The sequence below is a fragment of the Zingiber officinale genome, chromosome 7A (assembly GCF_018446385.1).
Source record: "Zingiber officinale cultivar Zhangliang chromosome 7A, Zo_v1.1, whole genome shotgun sequence".
NCBI classification, from domain to species: Eukaryota; Viridiplantae; Streptophyta; class Magnoliopsida; order Zingiberales; family Zingiberaceae; genus Zingiber; species Zingiber officinale.
This window is the reverse complement of record NC_055998.1, coordinates 13,833,782-13,850,778: the sequence shown is the minus strand read 5'-3', so window position 1 is coordinate 13,850,778 and position 16,997 is coordinate 13,833,782. Positions and strand designations below refer to the sequence as shown.

Here is a 16,997-nt window from a genome sequence, read left to right as displayed (position 1 = left end):
CGGGAGACCAAAACCAATTCCTCCTCTCGGTCCCTATCGTAGCCTCTTAATTATAGAGTACTATACCCACCTATACCCACCTTCTTACCCATCCTATAGGGGTCGGCCAAGCTAGCTTGGAGACCAAGCTAGGGTCGGCCATGGGTATGTTCATGGGTGAATTCATGTGGTCGTCCCTATTAAAATAAAAAGAAATTTTAATTTTAAAATTTTTCTTATGTGGATAATATAATTTAAAAGAGAGTTTAAAAATTTAAATCCTTCCTTTTATAAGATTCTACAAAAGATTAAGAGAAGAGTTAAAATCTCTTTCCTTATTTGTAAATTAAAAGGTTGATTTTAATTTTGGTAAAAACTTTCCTTTTAATTAATTCATGATTTAAAAGAAAGTTTAAAAATTAAAAATTCTCTTTTATTAGTTTCTACAAAAGATTAAGAAAAGATTTAATATCTTTTCTTATTTGTAGATTGAAAGGAGATTTTAATTTTTAGAGATAACTTTCCTTTTTGGAAATTATCCACATGTTTAAAAGAAAGATTTTAATTTATAAAATTTCTTTTTATTAACCAATCATGAAGGGATTAAAATTATTGGAGAAATTTTTATAAATTTCTAGTAACAAATTAGGAAGTTTTAATTTTTGTTTTAATTAAAACTCTCCTTGTTTTGGGGAGAAGAGTGGCCGGCCATTATAATTTGAAAAGAGAAAATTATTTTAATTAAATAAATTTTCCTTTTCAATGGCAAAAGAATTAAGGAAGTTTTTATTAAATTTTCCTTATTTGCCAAGACCAAGGATTATAAAAGAGGGGGTAGAGGAGGCTTTAAGGTTAACGACTCTATTCTATTTTTCCTCTCTTTTCTCCTTGGGTGTGGCCGGCCCTTTCTTTCCTCTCCTCTCCTTGGTGTGGCCGAAACCTTCTCATGGTGGAGATAGCTTTGGTGGCCGGATCTAAGAAGGAGAAGAAGGAGAGAAAAGAAGCCTCTTTTCTAGCATCCCTTGGAGCATGGTGGTGGTGGCCGAACCTCTTCATCCTAGGAGAAGTTTTGATGGCCGAAACTTGTAAGGAAGAAGAAGGTGCTTGGTGGTTCTCATCTCGGAAGATCGTTGCCCACACAACGTCCAAGGTTAGAAGAGGAATATGGTAGAAGATCAAGAGGTCTTTCTAAAAGGTATAACTAGTAATTTTTGTTTCCGCATCATACTAGTTATTTTTGGAAATAATACTAAATACAAGAGGCATACGATTCTAGAGTTTCGAATTTGTTTTCGATATAGTGTTCTTTTGTTTTTCTTTCCCTTGTGATTTGATTATTCTTTTCGGTTAACCTAAAGTTATTTTAGGAAATTAAATATTAGCTTTCCATAAAAGGTTTTGTCTAGTCGGTGGTGGTTGCTCCCATATCCAAGAAGGTCATGTGCCTCGCCACGTCAGTACTGGGAACCAATTATGGAAATTAATATTTAATGGAATTAATAACTTAAGGTGATTTGGGTCGAACGTGTTAAGTTCCGCAGGAGACCCAAGTCAAAACCTAAAAGAACGAATAGATTAAGTTTTGGATCAAACGTATTAAGTTCCGCAGGCGATCCAAAATTTAATTTAAAAGAACATATGGTAGCTAGGAAAAGGTTCAGACCTTTGTACAAAATTTTTGTACAGTAGAACCTCTAGGTTTTCCGAGTAGCAACCAACACTTCTGTGTGACACCACACACTATATTATCTACAATATAAATTAAATAGACAACTGCATTTTACTAAATGCAGACATTTGACCAATGTGATTCTCGTTTCAAAATAAATGTTCATACAAAAAGCTAGGTTTTTAGTATACATCCTAATAAAAATTTGGTCCCTAAATTTCCTATTCAACTTAGAGAATCCTCATCCAATCGTAACAACCAAATAACACCCCCATATACTAGTCCATCATAGTATCATGATCAAATCCTTAACCGAAAAGGATGCTTCTGGGGTTATGGGCTCATCTTGCTTCCACTACGCCACTCTGATATTCTGCCTTCACTTGTTGACACACAAAGAATCCAACTTTAATGTTCACAATATCATCTTCTGCATTTTCCCTCAAGTACGGCCTAATTCCATAAATAGTATGCAGTTAATTCAACCGTGTCTGCATCTATATCAATCATGTACTCAAATCTGCCCTCCCAGTTATCTAACTAGGCACAACCTACCTAAGGTTAGAAACTCTATGAACAGAGTAAGTTGTCCCTCTACTAACCGAAGCAACATGATATTTACAAGATACTATCCACTACTCAACTAGTGATAATAGAAACTAATAATACTGTGGTATGGTAAAAGACTTTCCATGAGACTATAATCTTGGATTTTGGAGTCTAATCTGGTAATTGCAAGTATTTTGGGGTAATTGCTTTGTTGGTTTTACATTCGTATATTTTTTTTTTGTGATTTCCGCTGTGTTTACTTTCAGTCGTGTGGGCTACTTATAAATTGCGTGGTTGTGTTTACTTTCAGTCGGGTGGGCTGCTTATAAACTGCGTGGTTGTACTAATATCCAGCCGTGTAGGCTATTGAATATATTTATATGTTGATGTATATAGTTGTGTATGTATATATGATTCATATTGTCATCGGTATAGGGGAGATGCTGCCGAAATTTTATCGGTAGGGTCGGTGACGATAGCAGGTGGCATGGCGTCGAGCCTCGGTGATCGGCGGCAAAGCAGGGTTGTGAGAGAGGCAGCGGTGGTGGAGACAGCTAGGGCTCGACAGAAGGTGATGGAGAGGCGTTGCGTTGGCCGCTGGCTCGTTGTACCGGCGGTGGTGTGGCGTCTCTAGTGCTCACGCGAGGGAGAAAGGCCGGCGACCGTGGTGCTCGTGTGAGGAGGGGAGGCAGAACTCGCAAGAGGGAGAGGGAAGAAAGGGGCCGGAGGCTATGGTTCGAGAGGGAAGAATATCAGCGATGGGTTGGGGAAGAAGGGCTCGGCGAAGGATGAGAGGGCGGCGTCGTCGCGAGATGAAGAGAAGGGTTCGGCGAGAGGAGATATAGGGCACGGGAAAAGCAAATAAAAGGGAAAAAGAAATATTTAAGAAAATTGAACATTTCCTCGTTTAAATGGAGTAGCTTAAACAGGTTTTCCTCTGCCTCAATAATTGATCCCCTTAACCTGCATCATATGAGTTCCGATTAAATCCCAGAAAATTCCTAAAAATTTGAATAAGATTATTTTCTCAAATACCTTATTATTTAAATATTATTTGGCTACCGTATTTTATAGGGTCACCCGTCCAGCTCGAGGTATGGTGTTTGCATTGTACACATAATGAACCAATAAAATAATAAATAAAAGAAGAAAAGACAGATAATTAATAAGAGAAAGAGAAAACAAAATAGAACACTCCATCTATCACTAAATGAGAAGAAACCAAGATAAAGATGTCTTCTGTTGGTAATTAGTATCATTAAATAGGGGAAGATGAAGGGTGACTAAGAAAGGCATAAAAGAATATGTCAGGTATGAAAAAGGCAAGATGAATCTTTGTCTCCAGTACTTTCACTTTCTCTTCTTCTTTTATTCATAACTTGAACGTCGGAGTGTCAAAATCAAGGACCCCTCCTCTGATTTAATTTTGTTTTACAAAGAGGAGAGAGGTCTTTATCCAATAAGTGGAACTGCCACATCTCAATTTTCTAACTTCATGTCTACGGACAGGATGACTATATATGAATTATAATTGTCATAGTTTCAAGTTCACAATTTGAGTACGAATAGCGGTCGTTGCAATCGTGAGCTCGTGCCCAACCAGAAATTGCTCACAATCATTGTAGCCACTATCGAACTAACCACAAATTGCTTCCGGTGGCCACAAGCTCACAGTCTAGTCATGAATTACGATCATCCTGAGTCGACTCTTTCTTCTTGACTTTTCCTTGAAAACCTTGGATTTTTATTGCTCCTCCATGGCGGATCGGAGCATAAATGTTCATGAGAGCATGCAGTTGGTGTATATATGGCCAGACACTCAAATCAAGATTGATGTGATATAATTAAGCACAGGCCACAGCTAACTAGCTCTTCCTAAACGAATATTGTATAACATAGAGACTTGAGCGGATAATAATGAAGATGGAAATTAAAGGAGCCTAATCAGAATTTAACAGTGTTTAAGTTTGGTTATTTATTTTAACAAACTTAATTTTTTTTATCCAGCCTAAATGTTAGTACGTATATCTATAATTTAATAAATAAAACATATTATATATATCTGAAATTTATTATAATTTATCAGTGAATTATTTATCAACTTTTATTTCTTTTATAAATATTAATTGGACAAACTTGTTAGTGTTAAAATTTATTTATTTAATTTAATTTAAATATTATTAAAATATAAATGAATTTCCATGATCAAATTGTTACTAACTTTATTTATAAATTGGCAAATGAGCAATTATCTGAGTAAGGCCACATGCATGATTGTCTAAAGAGGGTCTTTAAATTCAAATTGCTCGAAAACAAAATATCTTTTAATTTTTTTTTCAACTAAAATATCCACATTTGAACTAAGTTATTTGGATCAAATAACTTAAGAGATTAAAAGATGATTTTTAAAAATAAAAATAAAAAAGGCAAAGGCCTATTTAATATAATAAATAAATAAAATTTATTTCTTATTTTTGAAATATAGAATTATTAATCGACTTGAATTAGTCTAACTATTTTAAAGGCTTCCCTTAATTTTGATTGGTTTGACTAGAAGCTATTAGTTAATTCAAAGTTTATATGTATGTATATTATTTAATTTAAAGGTCATAAGTACCATCATTTAAATCATGATATAATTCAATTTAAGTATGTGCCATCTTTTACATATACAACAATATATCAGTTTACAATTGTTACAATCTAGCTAATTCAAATAGGCACTACATCATAACCAATTAACTCAAACAAATGCTACGTCTTTCACACAAAGTGCTTGAAATTTTATACTTATTGTGAAAGGAGGCCTTCACCACTTGCGGCACTAGCTAGCTACAACTATATACTTATCAAATACGTACCTGATGGAGCATATTTTGTCAACACATTGCATCAAAGACACTATTGAAAGACAAATGGTCCTCTTCTTCTGGACGCAAAGAAAGCATCAAAATGTAGATGGTCCAAACATGATGCCAAAAGATATATAGGATCAATTTGTGGGTCGCACTGTATATACGTATGGCTAAGTGTAAGTGCACGTGTATGGTTTCTCGGTAGTGATTAATTTTATTGTCTAATATCGGGACCATTAATCTTCCTCATGAGGAGCTAGGGAATTTTTTCTTGTATTATGTGGTCCTCTATATATATATATATATATATATATATATATATATATATATAGTTTGGGGGCAAGGAGTAATTTCCATGTGCAGCCGCAGGATCTATTAAGCTTAACCAATAGATCATAATTAATTAATCTCGCTGAGAGCTAGCTGAATAGATCAACAACAATATAATCTGATGGCGTACGTGCGAACTGTGAGTTGGTCTTGGCATTCGTACTGCCCAAGCTAACACACAGTGTGGATGTCTCGTGCAAAGTCGAAGTATCGCGTTACACTTGAAGCTTAATTAATTCGTATAGCTCTACGCACGTGTGGTCCAAATTCCAACCTTGTTTGACAAATTGAGTAATGTTGTTTTCGAATGAAATGTACGTGGCCTGGACCGCCAGCTATTCATTGATACATACATGCGTACGTAGCTAAAAAAAAAAAAAAAAAAGCTGCACTTAAAAAGTATCCACTCGATATATATAAACCCGTGGGCTGATTAATTATATTTATAATAGTGTTCATCATCCACTTGATGAATCCAGCGAGCCTTGATCGATCCCATTATACGTAGAAATTTTATTATTCTCGCATGCATTCATTGTTCACATGGTATTGAGAGTGATATTGTTGTCCTGTCATCCTCATGCGTCATTGTTGGTATGGAGGAAATTAAAAGGCAATCACATGCATTGATTTAAAAACACTTGAATTGAAAATTTAATCATGATACGCATAGATTTCTTTTTTATTTTTAACATATATTCCATAGAAATAATACCGGTACTGAATCCGAAACCATCAATTAATTTAATTTATTGATAACGACACAAACTATGATTAATTAGGAGGTAGGTAGCCATTTACATGTATATATAAACACGCGATTAATTTATATATACAACTAGTATACATAGCATGAGTTTGTGTATCGTCGATCGATCGTAAAGTTTTTGCATGAGATATAGATGGAAAATATGATTAATGAAGGGATGAGGAAAACTTATATTAATGGCAGTAGGTGAGGTAGCTAAGGCCGGCGTGAGGGTGGTAAACGGGTGATGCGAGGGCAAAGTCAGAGACAGAGGCCGAGAAATACGAGGATAACTTGAATAACTAATTAATGCGACCATATCAAGAAGAAGAAGGAAAAGGAGGGACCAATTAGGCATGCACCAATGGTTGTCGGTTTGTGTCAAAATGTACGTGCCATTCTCATGCGACGTGTTCCTCTCCCTCGAGCCTACACCCTACACCGTTTCATCTTGTCTCTTCGAGAGTCTCTCCATCATATATATATATATATATATATATATATATATAATACAAACCAATTAATTATGCTTCTAGTGCATAAAAATGATATAAGGACACCTATTAATAAAAGACAAAAAAAGACCAGAGAAAACTTCATATGATAAAATTTTAAAAGGGATGAAATATGGGCCTTTAGCAGTGTATTCTTACACCACACATGATTAGTTATTTATTAAAAGAAGATCTTAAGAAGATTTCATATGATATTTTTTTTTAAAAAAAAAAAGAACAGAAAAGAATAGAAGCCTTTAGCATTTTGTTCTGATAAAAGACGCGATTAAATTTTTATTCTAATTTGCCAACACAAATGTCCAAAAAGATGAAGTGAAAGGATGTCAGAATAATAAGGAAATGATCTCGACTTTTTGGTATAGTTTTTGTCCATATTCCTATATCGAACAATTGCTAGACAGCACTTATTATTTTTTATTCCCCTCAAACGATACATTGTGGTTAAAATTAAAAATTAATGTTATTATGAACATGTTGCCTTAAAAAAAAAGTGGCACAAGTTGGTCATATATATGAGAGGTTTCTCGAGTTAAGGCATTTCTCTCTAAGGAGAAGAGAGACAAAACAAATGAAAATAATGGAAAAGTAAATAAAATTCCATTACTATTTAGCTAGGGATTTTTTTTAAAAAAAAAAAATCTCTAGCTCTTTGGAAGAGTGTCTTTTCCCAACTTTTCTTTATCAAGTGTTCTTTTCTTTCTCTTTCTTTTAAAGAGACGATCTGATCAAACTCTAGACAATTACCACCCGTTTTGGCTATTAGTGCATTTTTAATTCTTTCTAATTGAATGATTAGTCTAATAATTGAATGAATCAGATCGTATTGATTGAAGGTGTCCATCTAACTGATCAATTTATACGAAGTCCCATCAGCCACACTTATTTGTCAATACAGTATCATCAACATCAGCATAACTGAACCACGGAAGTTACAAAATCGACAACAATTGAAGTCCCATCATATAAGTATACAATCGAGAAAATAACTTAACTTTGGAGATATATAAATTGAATTAGTGGGCAATGGCAAATTAATATATAGTTACAACGCCACAACTTGTTAATGTTCATTATAAATAGTTTATTTTGATTATGTAAATGTACTTGTTTTGAGAGATACATATTGTACATGGACAAGCATTAACTTCCTCTGCCTAAGAAAGCACAAAATCAAAATGTAAATTGTATAATCCGATGAGTTGTCACTATAAACTCTGTCGTCTTGAACAAATATTTAACAAAATAAGTATTATATATATATCACTGTAATAGTTTCATGAATAATTGGCTTGCTTTCATATATTGATGTGACTGCATTTTTTTCAAAAAATTATCCTGATTTGTCGACGCAAGTGATAGAGTTTCCTTTTCAATTGTCCAACCAAAATGCATATTCATCCGGTCCACAGACATGAATGTCAATTCTGCATACTTCACGGACTGTACACCTGAAACATAGAAAAACCTTTAATCACAATCAGAAACCAAGAACAAAAAGAATCAACTGGTTTATGTGATGAACAAGGTATTTCGTTTCTCTGTTATCACTCATCAGTTCATACGCCCCTCATTCGTGTGATCTTCTCGATCTTGTCGGCCAAACTTCCTTGTTAATGATTAATTGGACAGCAACTTCACTTTCTGTCGATCGTACGCGTGAGTTCCAATTATATGCGTCGGCCTTCTGTGACTTAATTCCATTGATTAATCAGGCTTTGGAATGATAAGAGAAGAACTCGATCGTCTAACCTTGCTCTAGATTACCTCGATCAGTTGTACTGTTCAACGCGTGAAGATTATTGTGCCTTCGGGCTGATTAGTTTGCTTTATATGAAGGCCAAGTTGACGATGATTTGATTTGACTCGTGGCGGCCTGGTTGATGAGATATGTTGGCGAGGCTGCCACCATAAATGTTAGCGTAGGCAGGTGCTCCTGGTGTCCTCTTCAGGCGATGACTCATATGCAACAGGGTTTGCATGGACAAGAAAAGGAAAGGGGAAAGTTGCACGTAATTTCTGTATATTTTGGGGACTGCAAATCGGATGGGGACACCCGAACTGCCTGTCGTTTACTCCACTCGCTATTTTTAATTCCAGTCGGTGGATTTCAGAAGTTGTAGTCCTGGCTTATATACGCTGCGAATTAAAATGGTGGGTTTGACAGTTAAATTTTAAGTTTGATAGATTGTCGTGGCAAAAATCAGAGGCATATAGACATGCAGTTCAAGGGCAGAAAACATCCTGCACACTAGATCCTTGGTAATTGGGATCTGCACCCAGGCTGGTTGTCGTCGTCCCAACCACTTGGCAAATTAGCATCCTAAGTATGTATACGGAAAATAATTATCAGACAACCTTCCTGGAAACCTTCGCCGTCATCATTATTGAAATCTACTCAAAGTAATTAAAACATGGGCAAACAGGCGTTAAAGGTTCTTCGGTGCACTTGGAAGCTGCTTAATTAATTGTTCAAGGAACGAGAGATGAACAATGATACAGAGAAATCATTGTTGAAGGAACTGCAGATGAACACGCGAAGCAAACAACAAATGCTTATTTATTATATTCACAGTGCGCAGGGCAGAACCAAGTCCCAAAGCAGGTAGATATATGTCAACGCTTTGTTTCACTGCCCTCTTTCTGGAGATTCATATATTTTAATCTGAAGGTTCTAAAGCTTGCGGCAACTTAATTACTGTTTTCTGCACTTTCTACTTCTGTTTGTTTGCAGCAATTTATAAACTGAGAGAAGGAAAATATAAATTCGGTCGGTACGGACTTACACAAGTAGAATCTGTGACATCGGTTTAAGTTTTGCACTGTACGTAGAGGTCTGGAAGATTGTGAATGCGCAGTGAATTCTTCATTGATTGAAGGAGTGAATGCTAATCTATAATTCTATATTGATCCAAACACTATAATTATATATAGAACTATTAATTCGAGGAAATTGACATGGCGGAATCATAGAGATATGATATATACCCCCGCCCGTCTTTTTAGAAGAACTAACTGTAGATTAATTTTACAGTTTGAAGTTAGTGCGATAGAACCAAATTTGCTGGAACACCTCGACGATGATATCATGGTACTCGTTGGCATTGAGCGAGAGGTAGCAAGCGAGAAGCTCCTCCAAGTCCTTGGACGCCCGGATGTTGTTCTCCACGATCATCTCCATCATCGAGTCCCGGAAGTCCCTCTGCGGGTCTGATGATGACTTCACCACCGCAAAGCTCGACGGAAACGGCGAGCCCCTTTTCTGCTGCATCGTTATCGCCGGCCTCCTGTTGCTTAGCATCTTGCTCGCGAGCCGCGGCGAGTTGGCTCGAATTCGGAGGCGGCGGAGGCTGGCGGGAGAGACCTTCGGTTGGCTCTGCCTCTGCCTCTGGCTTTGGTTCGTGATTTTGCTCTTGCTAACCAAGATTGCATTCTGATCGATCCAGGAGTTGTGGTGCAAGCTTTTGTCCTCATATTCGGCTTCTTTCGGCACTGGCTTCGTCAAAATCGGCGGGAGCTTGAGCTCGGAGATGGACTCGAGCTCGAGCTCAAACTCATCCAGCTTTGAGTTCTTGCTCGAGTCCACGTCCGTGGTAGAGGGCGTAAATCTGCAGCTTGCCGAATGCAACCACGATTCCACGTCGTCGGACCCGAAATCGAGCTCAAGTTCCTCCCCGTTCACGTAGAGGTCACGTCGAACCGTCGGCATCTCGGACGGAGACGGCGTCGGAGTCAGCAATTCTTCCGTATTTAGTGCTCTGCCGCGGTAGCCGGCGGGAACAGAGGAGACCACCAACCTCGGCTTGATGGGCGGTGCTCGGAGGGGCTTGTTCCTGCTCCGCTTCTTGGAGTTCCGATGAGGCTCGCCGGGAAAGTGAGTGTCCATGGCCTTGGAGTGGGTGGGGAAGAACGAGAACCCCTCTACCTCTGTTCTGCTGGAATAGTAGCAAGAGGCTCTATTTGGAAGCAGTTTGGTGGCCGGTGGCGCGACGGGCTTCGGTGAGACCGCCCCCGCCCTCGACGGCTGACCCCCGTTGCTTTTCCTCGATCTTTGGCTCATGTCTTTGAGCTTGTAGAACCAAGTGTTCGGCATAATGTCCGACAGACGAAACCTATGGTTTCCCATTAGAGAGAAGCCAAATTCTACTCAAAACTAAGAAGTAAAAGAAGAAGATGCTATAGCTTTTGTGCTCGCACGCACAGACAGAATCTAGTGAAGTTGATGAACTCAAAGCTTAACAATACATGAATTGGTTTTTGATTTGGAGCTGAGGTGGGAGATAAATAGGGAGGAGTGGAGGATGGAAGTGGGGAGGAATAAAGAAAGTGACTCGAGGCTGGTCTAGTGGTCTTTGCCCAATTGAAGAGAGGGCCCATGCAGCAGTAGAGCTAAAAAAAATACTCAACACAAGGTTGATACAGTGTGGTCCTCATTGCAGATGAGACAAAAGCTTTCACGTTTGTTATTAAAATATCAAAATACCTGACTCAAGAACTCGCGCAGTTCTTCCTTCTGCAGAGCAATTTATACACTGGAGACGTTGGGAACATACACCAAATGTTGTTGTTTTAAAAGCGCTTTCGAGTAGTATAATGAACAAATGTCGCTCTAGCTCAAGGCCAGGGAGATTCCCTACACTCGTCCAGCTCTCAGCTTCGAACACAAGCTTGATTTTTTACAGATCATTATAATGGAATCTTAAGCAATTCTTTATGATCTAACAAATTAAATCAATTGTTCACCAAGAAGATCCAATGTTTTTTTGTTTCCTTCAGAGATCCTCAGTCAATCTTTAATTCATTTCGAATACCCATCATCGCATGTGGCTCTGAGCTCAGCTGTCTGCTTCATGTTCCTTCATTTCGGTGCAACCTCTTGACATTTTTTCCCACGCAGTCTATTTCTTTTATGCGAAATGTTACAGAGATCACGAAACTACAGAGCCACGCAGGATATTTCAACGCGACTAGGTCGGAGGCTGCAGCAATTTGTTCGATGAGTTGAATCATTGAAAGGAGAAGGGCACGGGCAATTCACCGTAGAAGGCAACTCTAGGAGGCTCAGCTCTCGGGCAGCGTCGTTTTGTGAGGTGTCTCATCGTTGGATTGTGCGCAGATTTGGCGAAGCTACGAAGCTGAGATTCATTGTCAGACCGCTGTTTCTGATTTGGTCGTCCACCTAAAAGATGGCGCAACAGCAGCTGTTTTGTCACCTCACTTGGTTGATATGATCTCATGTTTTGATCCACGAAATTGGAACCTGAATTACCTAGTTCTTTCTTCTCAACGATCTCAACTACAGCCCTAAAGAAAAAGGTTAAATGAAAACGAATCCAGATCAAACACATGAGAAGGAATAAAGGAAACACTTGAATACAAAAGTGAGTACGATTCAACAAAAGGAAAAGAAAGAGTGCCATAAATATGTCTTCGTGAGAATCTTATTTACATTATAAAGGAAAGGTGACGGTGCGTGGGATTAGACATTGAACACGAAGTGGATGCACATATGTTCGTTTAACAGCCTGCAAACCAAAATCACAAAAAAGCAATAAGCTGAAACTAGCATGTATTGTGCATCAGACTAAGTGACAAATTGGACTAAGCAATGAGCAACACTCTAAAATATTGAAGAGTCGAAACTAGTATGTCATATATATTAGACTATGGAATAAGCTAGAGAGTAGCCTGGTGTATTAGATTAAGCAACACTTTTGGCTCGACCAGTCCAATCCGGACTTTTCAGCCTTTTTGAGGTGTCCAATCCGGACCTTTCAGCTAGAGCGTAGACTGGTGTTTTGTTGTATATTCGTTAGAGAAAAAAGAATATGTATCATTTGACATTATATTTTTAAAGGGCATGATAAGGACAATTCGTAGTGCAAATCAATGATTAAGAAACCACAACAAAAATTAAAGACCTGAAACCCTAGTTATTAAATAGCAACCTAATTCTGTACAAGTTGGTTTTGACACCTCCTGTTACTACTACAAATACAGGTCCTGCACAAATAAAGCCTGGAGTCACAGTAAACCCAACTCCACACTTCATGCCTGTGGTAGAAACTACATCGCCTACCACATCTTCCATGAACTCCTAGAGCCCATGCCCGTCTAGGCATTGCAACGAATGCCCTGTAAAATGGAATTTTCGGAAGCCTCCCACTCAGCACAAATAACCTTTGATCACAATTGCCAAAGAATGAACCCTCCATCTTGGAAGGAAGTGCTAGTGCATATCTAGACTGGCAAAATCTTCCAAACTGAAAATTTGGATCTGCATTCTCAGATGCTGCATTTTCTGCATCAAGCTCTTCCTTGCCGCACCTTAGTTGGAGTTTTTCCGAGTCTAATTGGCGTGCAATTTGGACTGCAAGTGTGCCACAAGATCCTCGTGTTGTCGAATCTCGAAAACCAGAAAAGACAACTTCCTCGAGATCAGAAAGTGTCCGGAGCACAGAGACCGTGACTTCGTCAGCCAGCTTTATCTTCTTGGGCCTGTAAGGGAGACGGGCTTGCTGTAGGATAATTGATGTTTTTCTCGCAAGTTAAATCAAAGTTTAATAACTTTAAACCCCCTTATATTTTATAGCATGTTGTATTTTGTCCCCTTTTATTTAAAAAATTACACTTAACCCCTCTTTGACATAAGTAAAAAAGATTAAAAAAAAAAAGATAAATGATCAAAATAACCTTAACCTAAATCAAGCTTTTAGAAGAAAATGAAAAATAAAAATAATCCTGTAAAATCATTGAAAGCTTAACTTTAACTCAACCTGATTTATGTATACCCAAAATTTCATTTGTTCCTAAAAAAAATATCCTCACAAAATTCACACATGCAGCAGCATAAATAACAGAAAAATAGCAACTCTGAAAGGGATAATCAATTAAAAACGCATTCCACCAAATAAAAAAGAACCATAATTTTAAATTGATGAATCAAAATTAAATAAAGATAGAATAAAATTTATCATTAAAAATCAAAATAAAGACTCTTTGATGATTTATAAAAAAAAATTATCCTTTTAATTTTTGACCAAAAATAAATTTTTATTTCAAAACAGTACCTTTTTGAAGTGAAAAATATTTTTACCTGCTTTGAAATGAAAATTTACTTTTGGACAAAAATTAAAAGGATAATTTTTTATAAATTATCAAAGGGTCTTTATTTTGATTTTTAATGATAAATTTTATTCTATCTTTATTTAATTTTGATTCATCAATTTAGAATTCTGACTCTTTTTTGTTTGGTGGAATGAGTTTTTGACTGATTATCCCTTTCAGAGTTGCTATTTTTATGTTATTTATGTTGGTACATGTGTGAATTTTGTGAGGATATTTTTTCTAAGAACAAGTGAGATTTTGGGCCTATATATAAATTAAATCAGGTTGGGTTAAGGTTAAGTTTTCAACGATTTTAGGGGATTATTTTTATTTTTATTTTCCATTTTTCTTCTAAAAGTTTGATTTAGGTTAGGGTTATTTTGGTCATTTACCTTTTTTCTCTGTTTTACTTATGTCAAAGGGGGGTTAAATGTAGTTTTTTAAATAGAGAGGGGTAAAATGTAATCTGCTATAAAATACAAGGGGGTTTAAAGTTATTAATCCTTAAATCAATTATCTGATGAGTGAACAAATCCCTTGATGATTCCGGCCACTGAATGGTTAACTTGTTAGCATCTCTTTAAATTCAGTCTGGAAGAAGAAATTTGATAAAGAGTTGAGTGACTTGGAATAAAATTGAATGTTGTTGTGTGTAAATTGTGTAGCACTTTCACTGTCGCAATAAACAAGAAAGTCGTGGAGATGGAACAGCCATATCATGTGGTAAAAAAGTGAAATCACTCGTCCCCAGTGCCCCCGCCGCACCCGACCCAAGGCCATCACGAGGGAGGTAAATAACAGCATCCTGAGTGAGCATATGGCAGGTGGGGTGAGTTGCACAGGGACCGGGGATTTACGCCCCGACTATCCTGAGTTTCGACCCTGCGATCTTATGTGACAAGCATCCCACCACATACCAACTCGGATGACCTGTGGAGTCTGGAACAACCATATCATGAAGTATAACAATGTAAGCAAATGTCTATTTCTTGCTTTGAAAGAACGTTGGAGGATCATCTACAGAATACAATTGTTAGGTACTTTTTGAGAGACTGAAGAATGTTAAAAAAGATTCCTCCTTTAAATTGCACAAATGCAAAAAGCACTGTAGCATAGCTAGGAGCACAAGGAGATGACAATATGTGCAAGGAAGTTTTTGGTAGCTAAATGCATGGGTGGAGTTTGCATTAGTCTTTTCTAATTTTATATTAACTGCAATCAGGTGGAGGTTGTTAGTTAGAGCCCTAGAGTTAATCATATAATGATTGTTGTATGGACTCGATATATCATATTCTTAAATATTAATAAAGGTATTTCTTTATGATTATTATACTTACATGTATTGGTGTCAAATAACTAAATATAATAACATCCTTGAGTAGAAGGTTCTTATCTATATCAATCGATTGGTTGAATTAATAGTGAGATGATATAGAGAACACTGCTCTTAATTATTCATAGTCAAGTACTAACATTCAGGGACAATGTTAATGCGATGAGACTAGCATGTAGGTCAACTCGATGACTTGATCTCACAAGTCATGGATATAGAGATATCAAGTTGACACATGGGTATGTATTGGAGAATGTATACTGAATGACCCGCCATGAGAAAGTATCATGGATCATTATATGAGTATCATATACTTTCTCATGTGACTATTAGTATGACTATCAGTCCTTGGACCTGAAGTTACCATGGTTCCCTACATAAGGAGTTGCATGCTTTGTCAAACGTCACCCGTAACTGGGTGGACTATAAAGGCGATTACTGGGTGTGTAACAAATTATGCGGAGGGATGTGAGTAATGTAGATGGGATCTATCCCTCCTATATGACGGGAGTGACATCATGATTCTTGATAGAGTGAGATCACTGAGTGCATGACCATACCCAAATGAGTCAATATGAGATATTGAGCTTATTTGTTTTGAGTGAGTCTACTTGGAGTTCAAGATATAGATTGATTAGAGGATGACACGACCTATTCCTCATTTGATCAATCTAGATGTCAAGGATAGAAGGACATTGTCACATATTGTGAGAGTCACAATTAGTAGTCACAAAGGTGATGTTGGATCTCAACATTCTTGTAACTTGGATAGTAATGATGTGTTGCTAGATACCGCTCATTACTTATGCTTCTAAATGGGTTTAGGAGCATTGTCAACGTTACAAGAACCTATAGGGTCACACACAAAGGGCAATTAGATGAAAATTAGGTTCATATGATGGACCAAGAGGATTAGGTTCATGTGATGAACCAAATTGGATTAAGAGTAATCTAAATTAGACTAATTAAGTTGGACTCAATTTGATTCATGTGTCCAATGAGTCTAATTTAGATTATGACTCATTGAATCAATTTAATTTAATGGATAGAGATTCACTAAATCAAATTGACTTGAATCAATGGTTAGATTTGATCAACCATGGGAGATAAATGGATCAAGTTTGACTTGACTTGAGAGGGAAGATGAAGGGTCAAGTTTGACTTGACCAATTGCCACCTCATTGTGACTTGGCATAGGACCGGCCAATGATAGTGTTCCACATCATCAAAGCCACATCATTGTGTGCCACCTCATGAGGGAGACTAAGAGTCATGACTCTTGGTATTACATGGAGGTTTAAAGCCCTCCTTTATGTGGTCGGCCACTTTAGTGCAAGCAATTGTGCTTGTTGTAACTTCTTCTTCTTCCTCCTCTCTTCTCTACTCTCCCTCTCCTCCTCCATTGCCGAGCCACCCAAGAGAGCTAGCACACTCTAAGTGGTTCTTCTCCACCTTTTGTCCGTGTGGATACTTGTAGAGGAGTGTTCACTTGACACTTTACGAGATCCGGCAACTTTTGGACGAGCGGGATAAGCGAAGGGCTTCGCTACAATGGTATACTCTCTTTTCATGTAGATCTAAGGTAGATCTAGTGTAGAAACATGTACATGATTTAATTTTTAAATATATATTCGCACGGATCCGTTGCTAGAATTCGGGGTTTCCGCAACGCAAAAAGTAGTTTTTACGGCTCGAATTGCTAACAATGGTATCAGAGTCACGTGCGAAGCATGTACTTGTTTGTATTTTGTTTTTATGAAAAGATTTCAGATCTGTAAGTTTCTGTAAGTTTACTATTTTTATGGATTTTGTGAGTAATTTTCTCGTAGAGGCGAAGCAACAAGTGTTTGGACGCTTGTAGGCTTCAACTACCGAGAAAAACCTTCCGAAACGGCAAGATCTCGCCCAAATTCTT

General features: G+C 37.3%; 1 protein-coding gene across 1 annotated transcript; it reads right to left on the bottom strand.

Moving 5' to 3' along the window:
* Positions 1 to 9,481: 9,481 nt before the first annotated feature.
* On the bottom strand, positions 9,482 to 10,919 carry LOC122000998 (transcription repressor OFP2-like). The gene has a single exon (XM_042555533.1). The coding sequence runs from the start codon at positions 10,766 to 10,768 to the stop codon at positions 9,671 to 9,673; it is 1,098 nt and encodes a 365-aa protein (XP_042411467.1). The 5' UTR covers positions 10,769 to 10,919; the 3' UTR covers positions 9,482 to 9,670.
* Between the last annotated feature and the right edge of the window lie 6,078 nt (positions 10,920 to 16,997).

Bases quoted from the DNA above. Each gene is read 5' to 3' on its own strand.
- LOC122000998 (XM_042555533.1), bottom strand. From the start codon at position 10,768: ATGGGAAACCATAGGTTTCGTCTGTCGGACATTATGCCGAACACTTGG.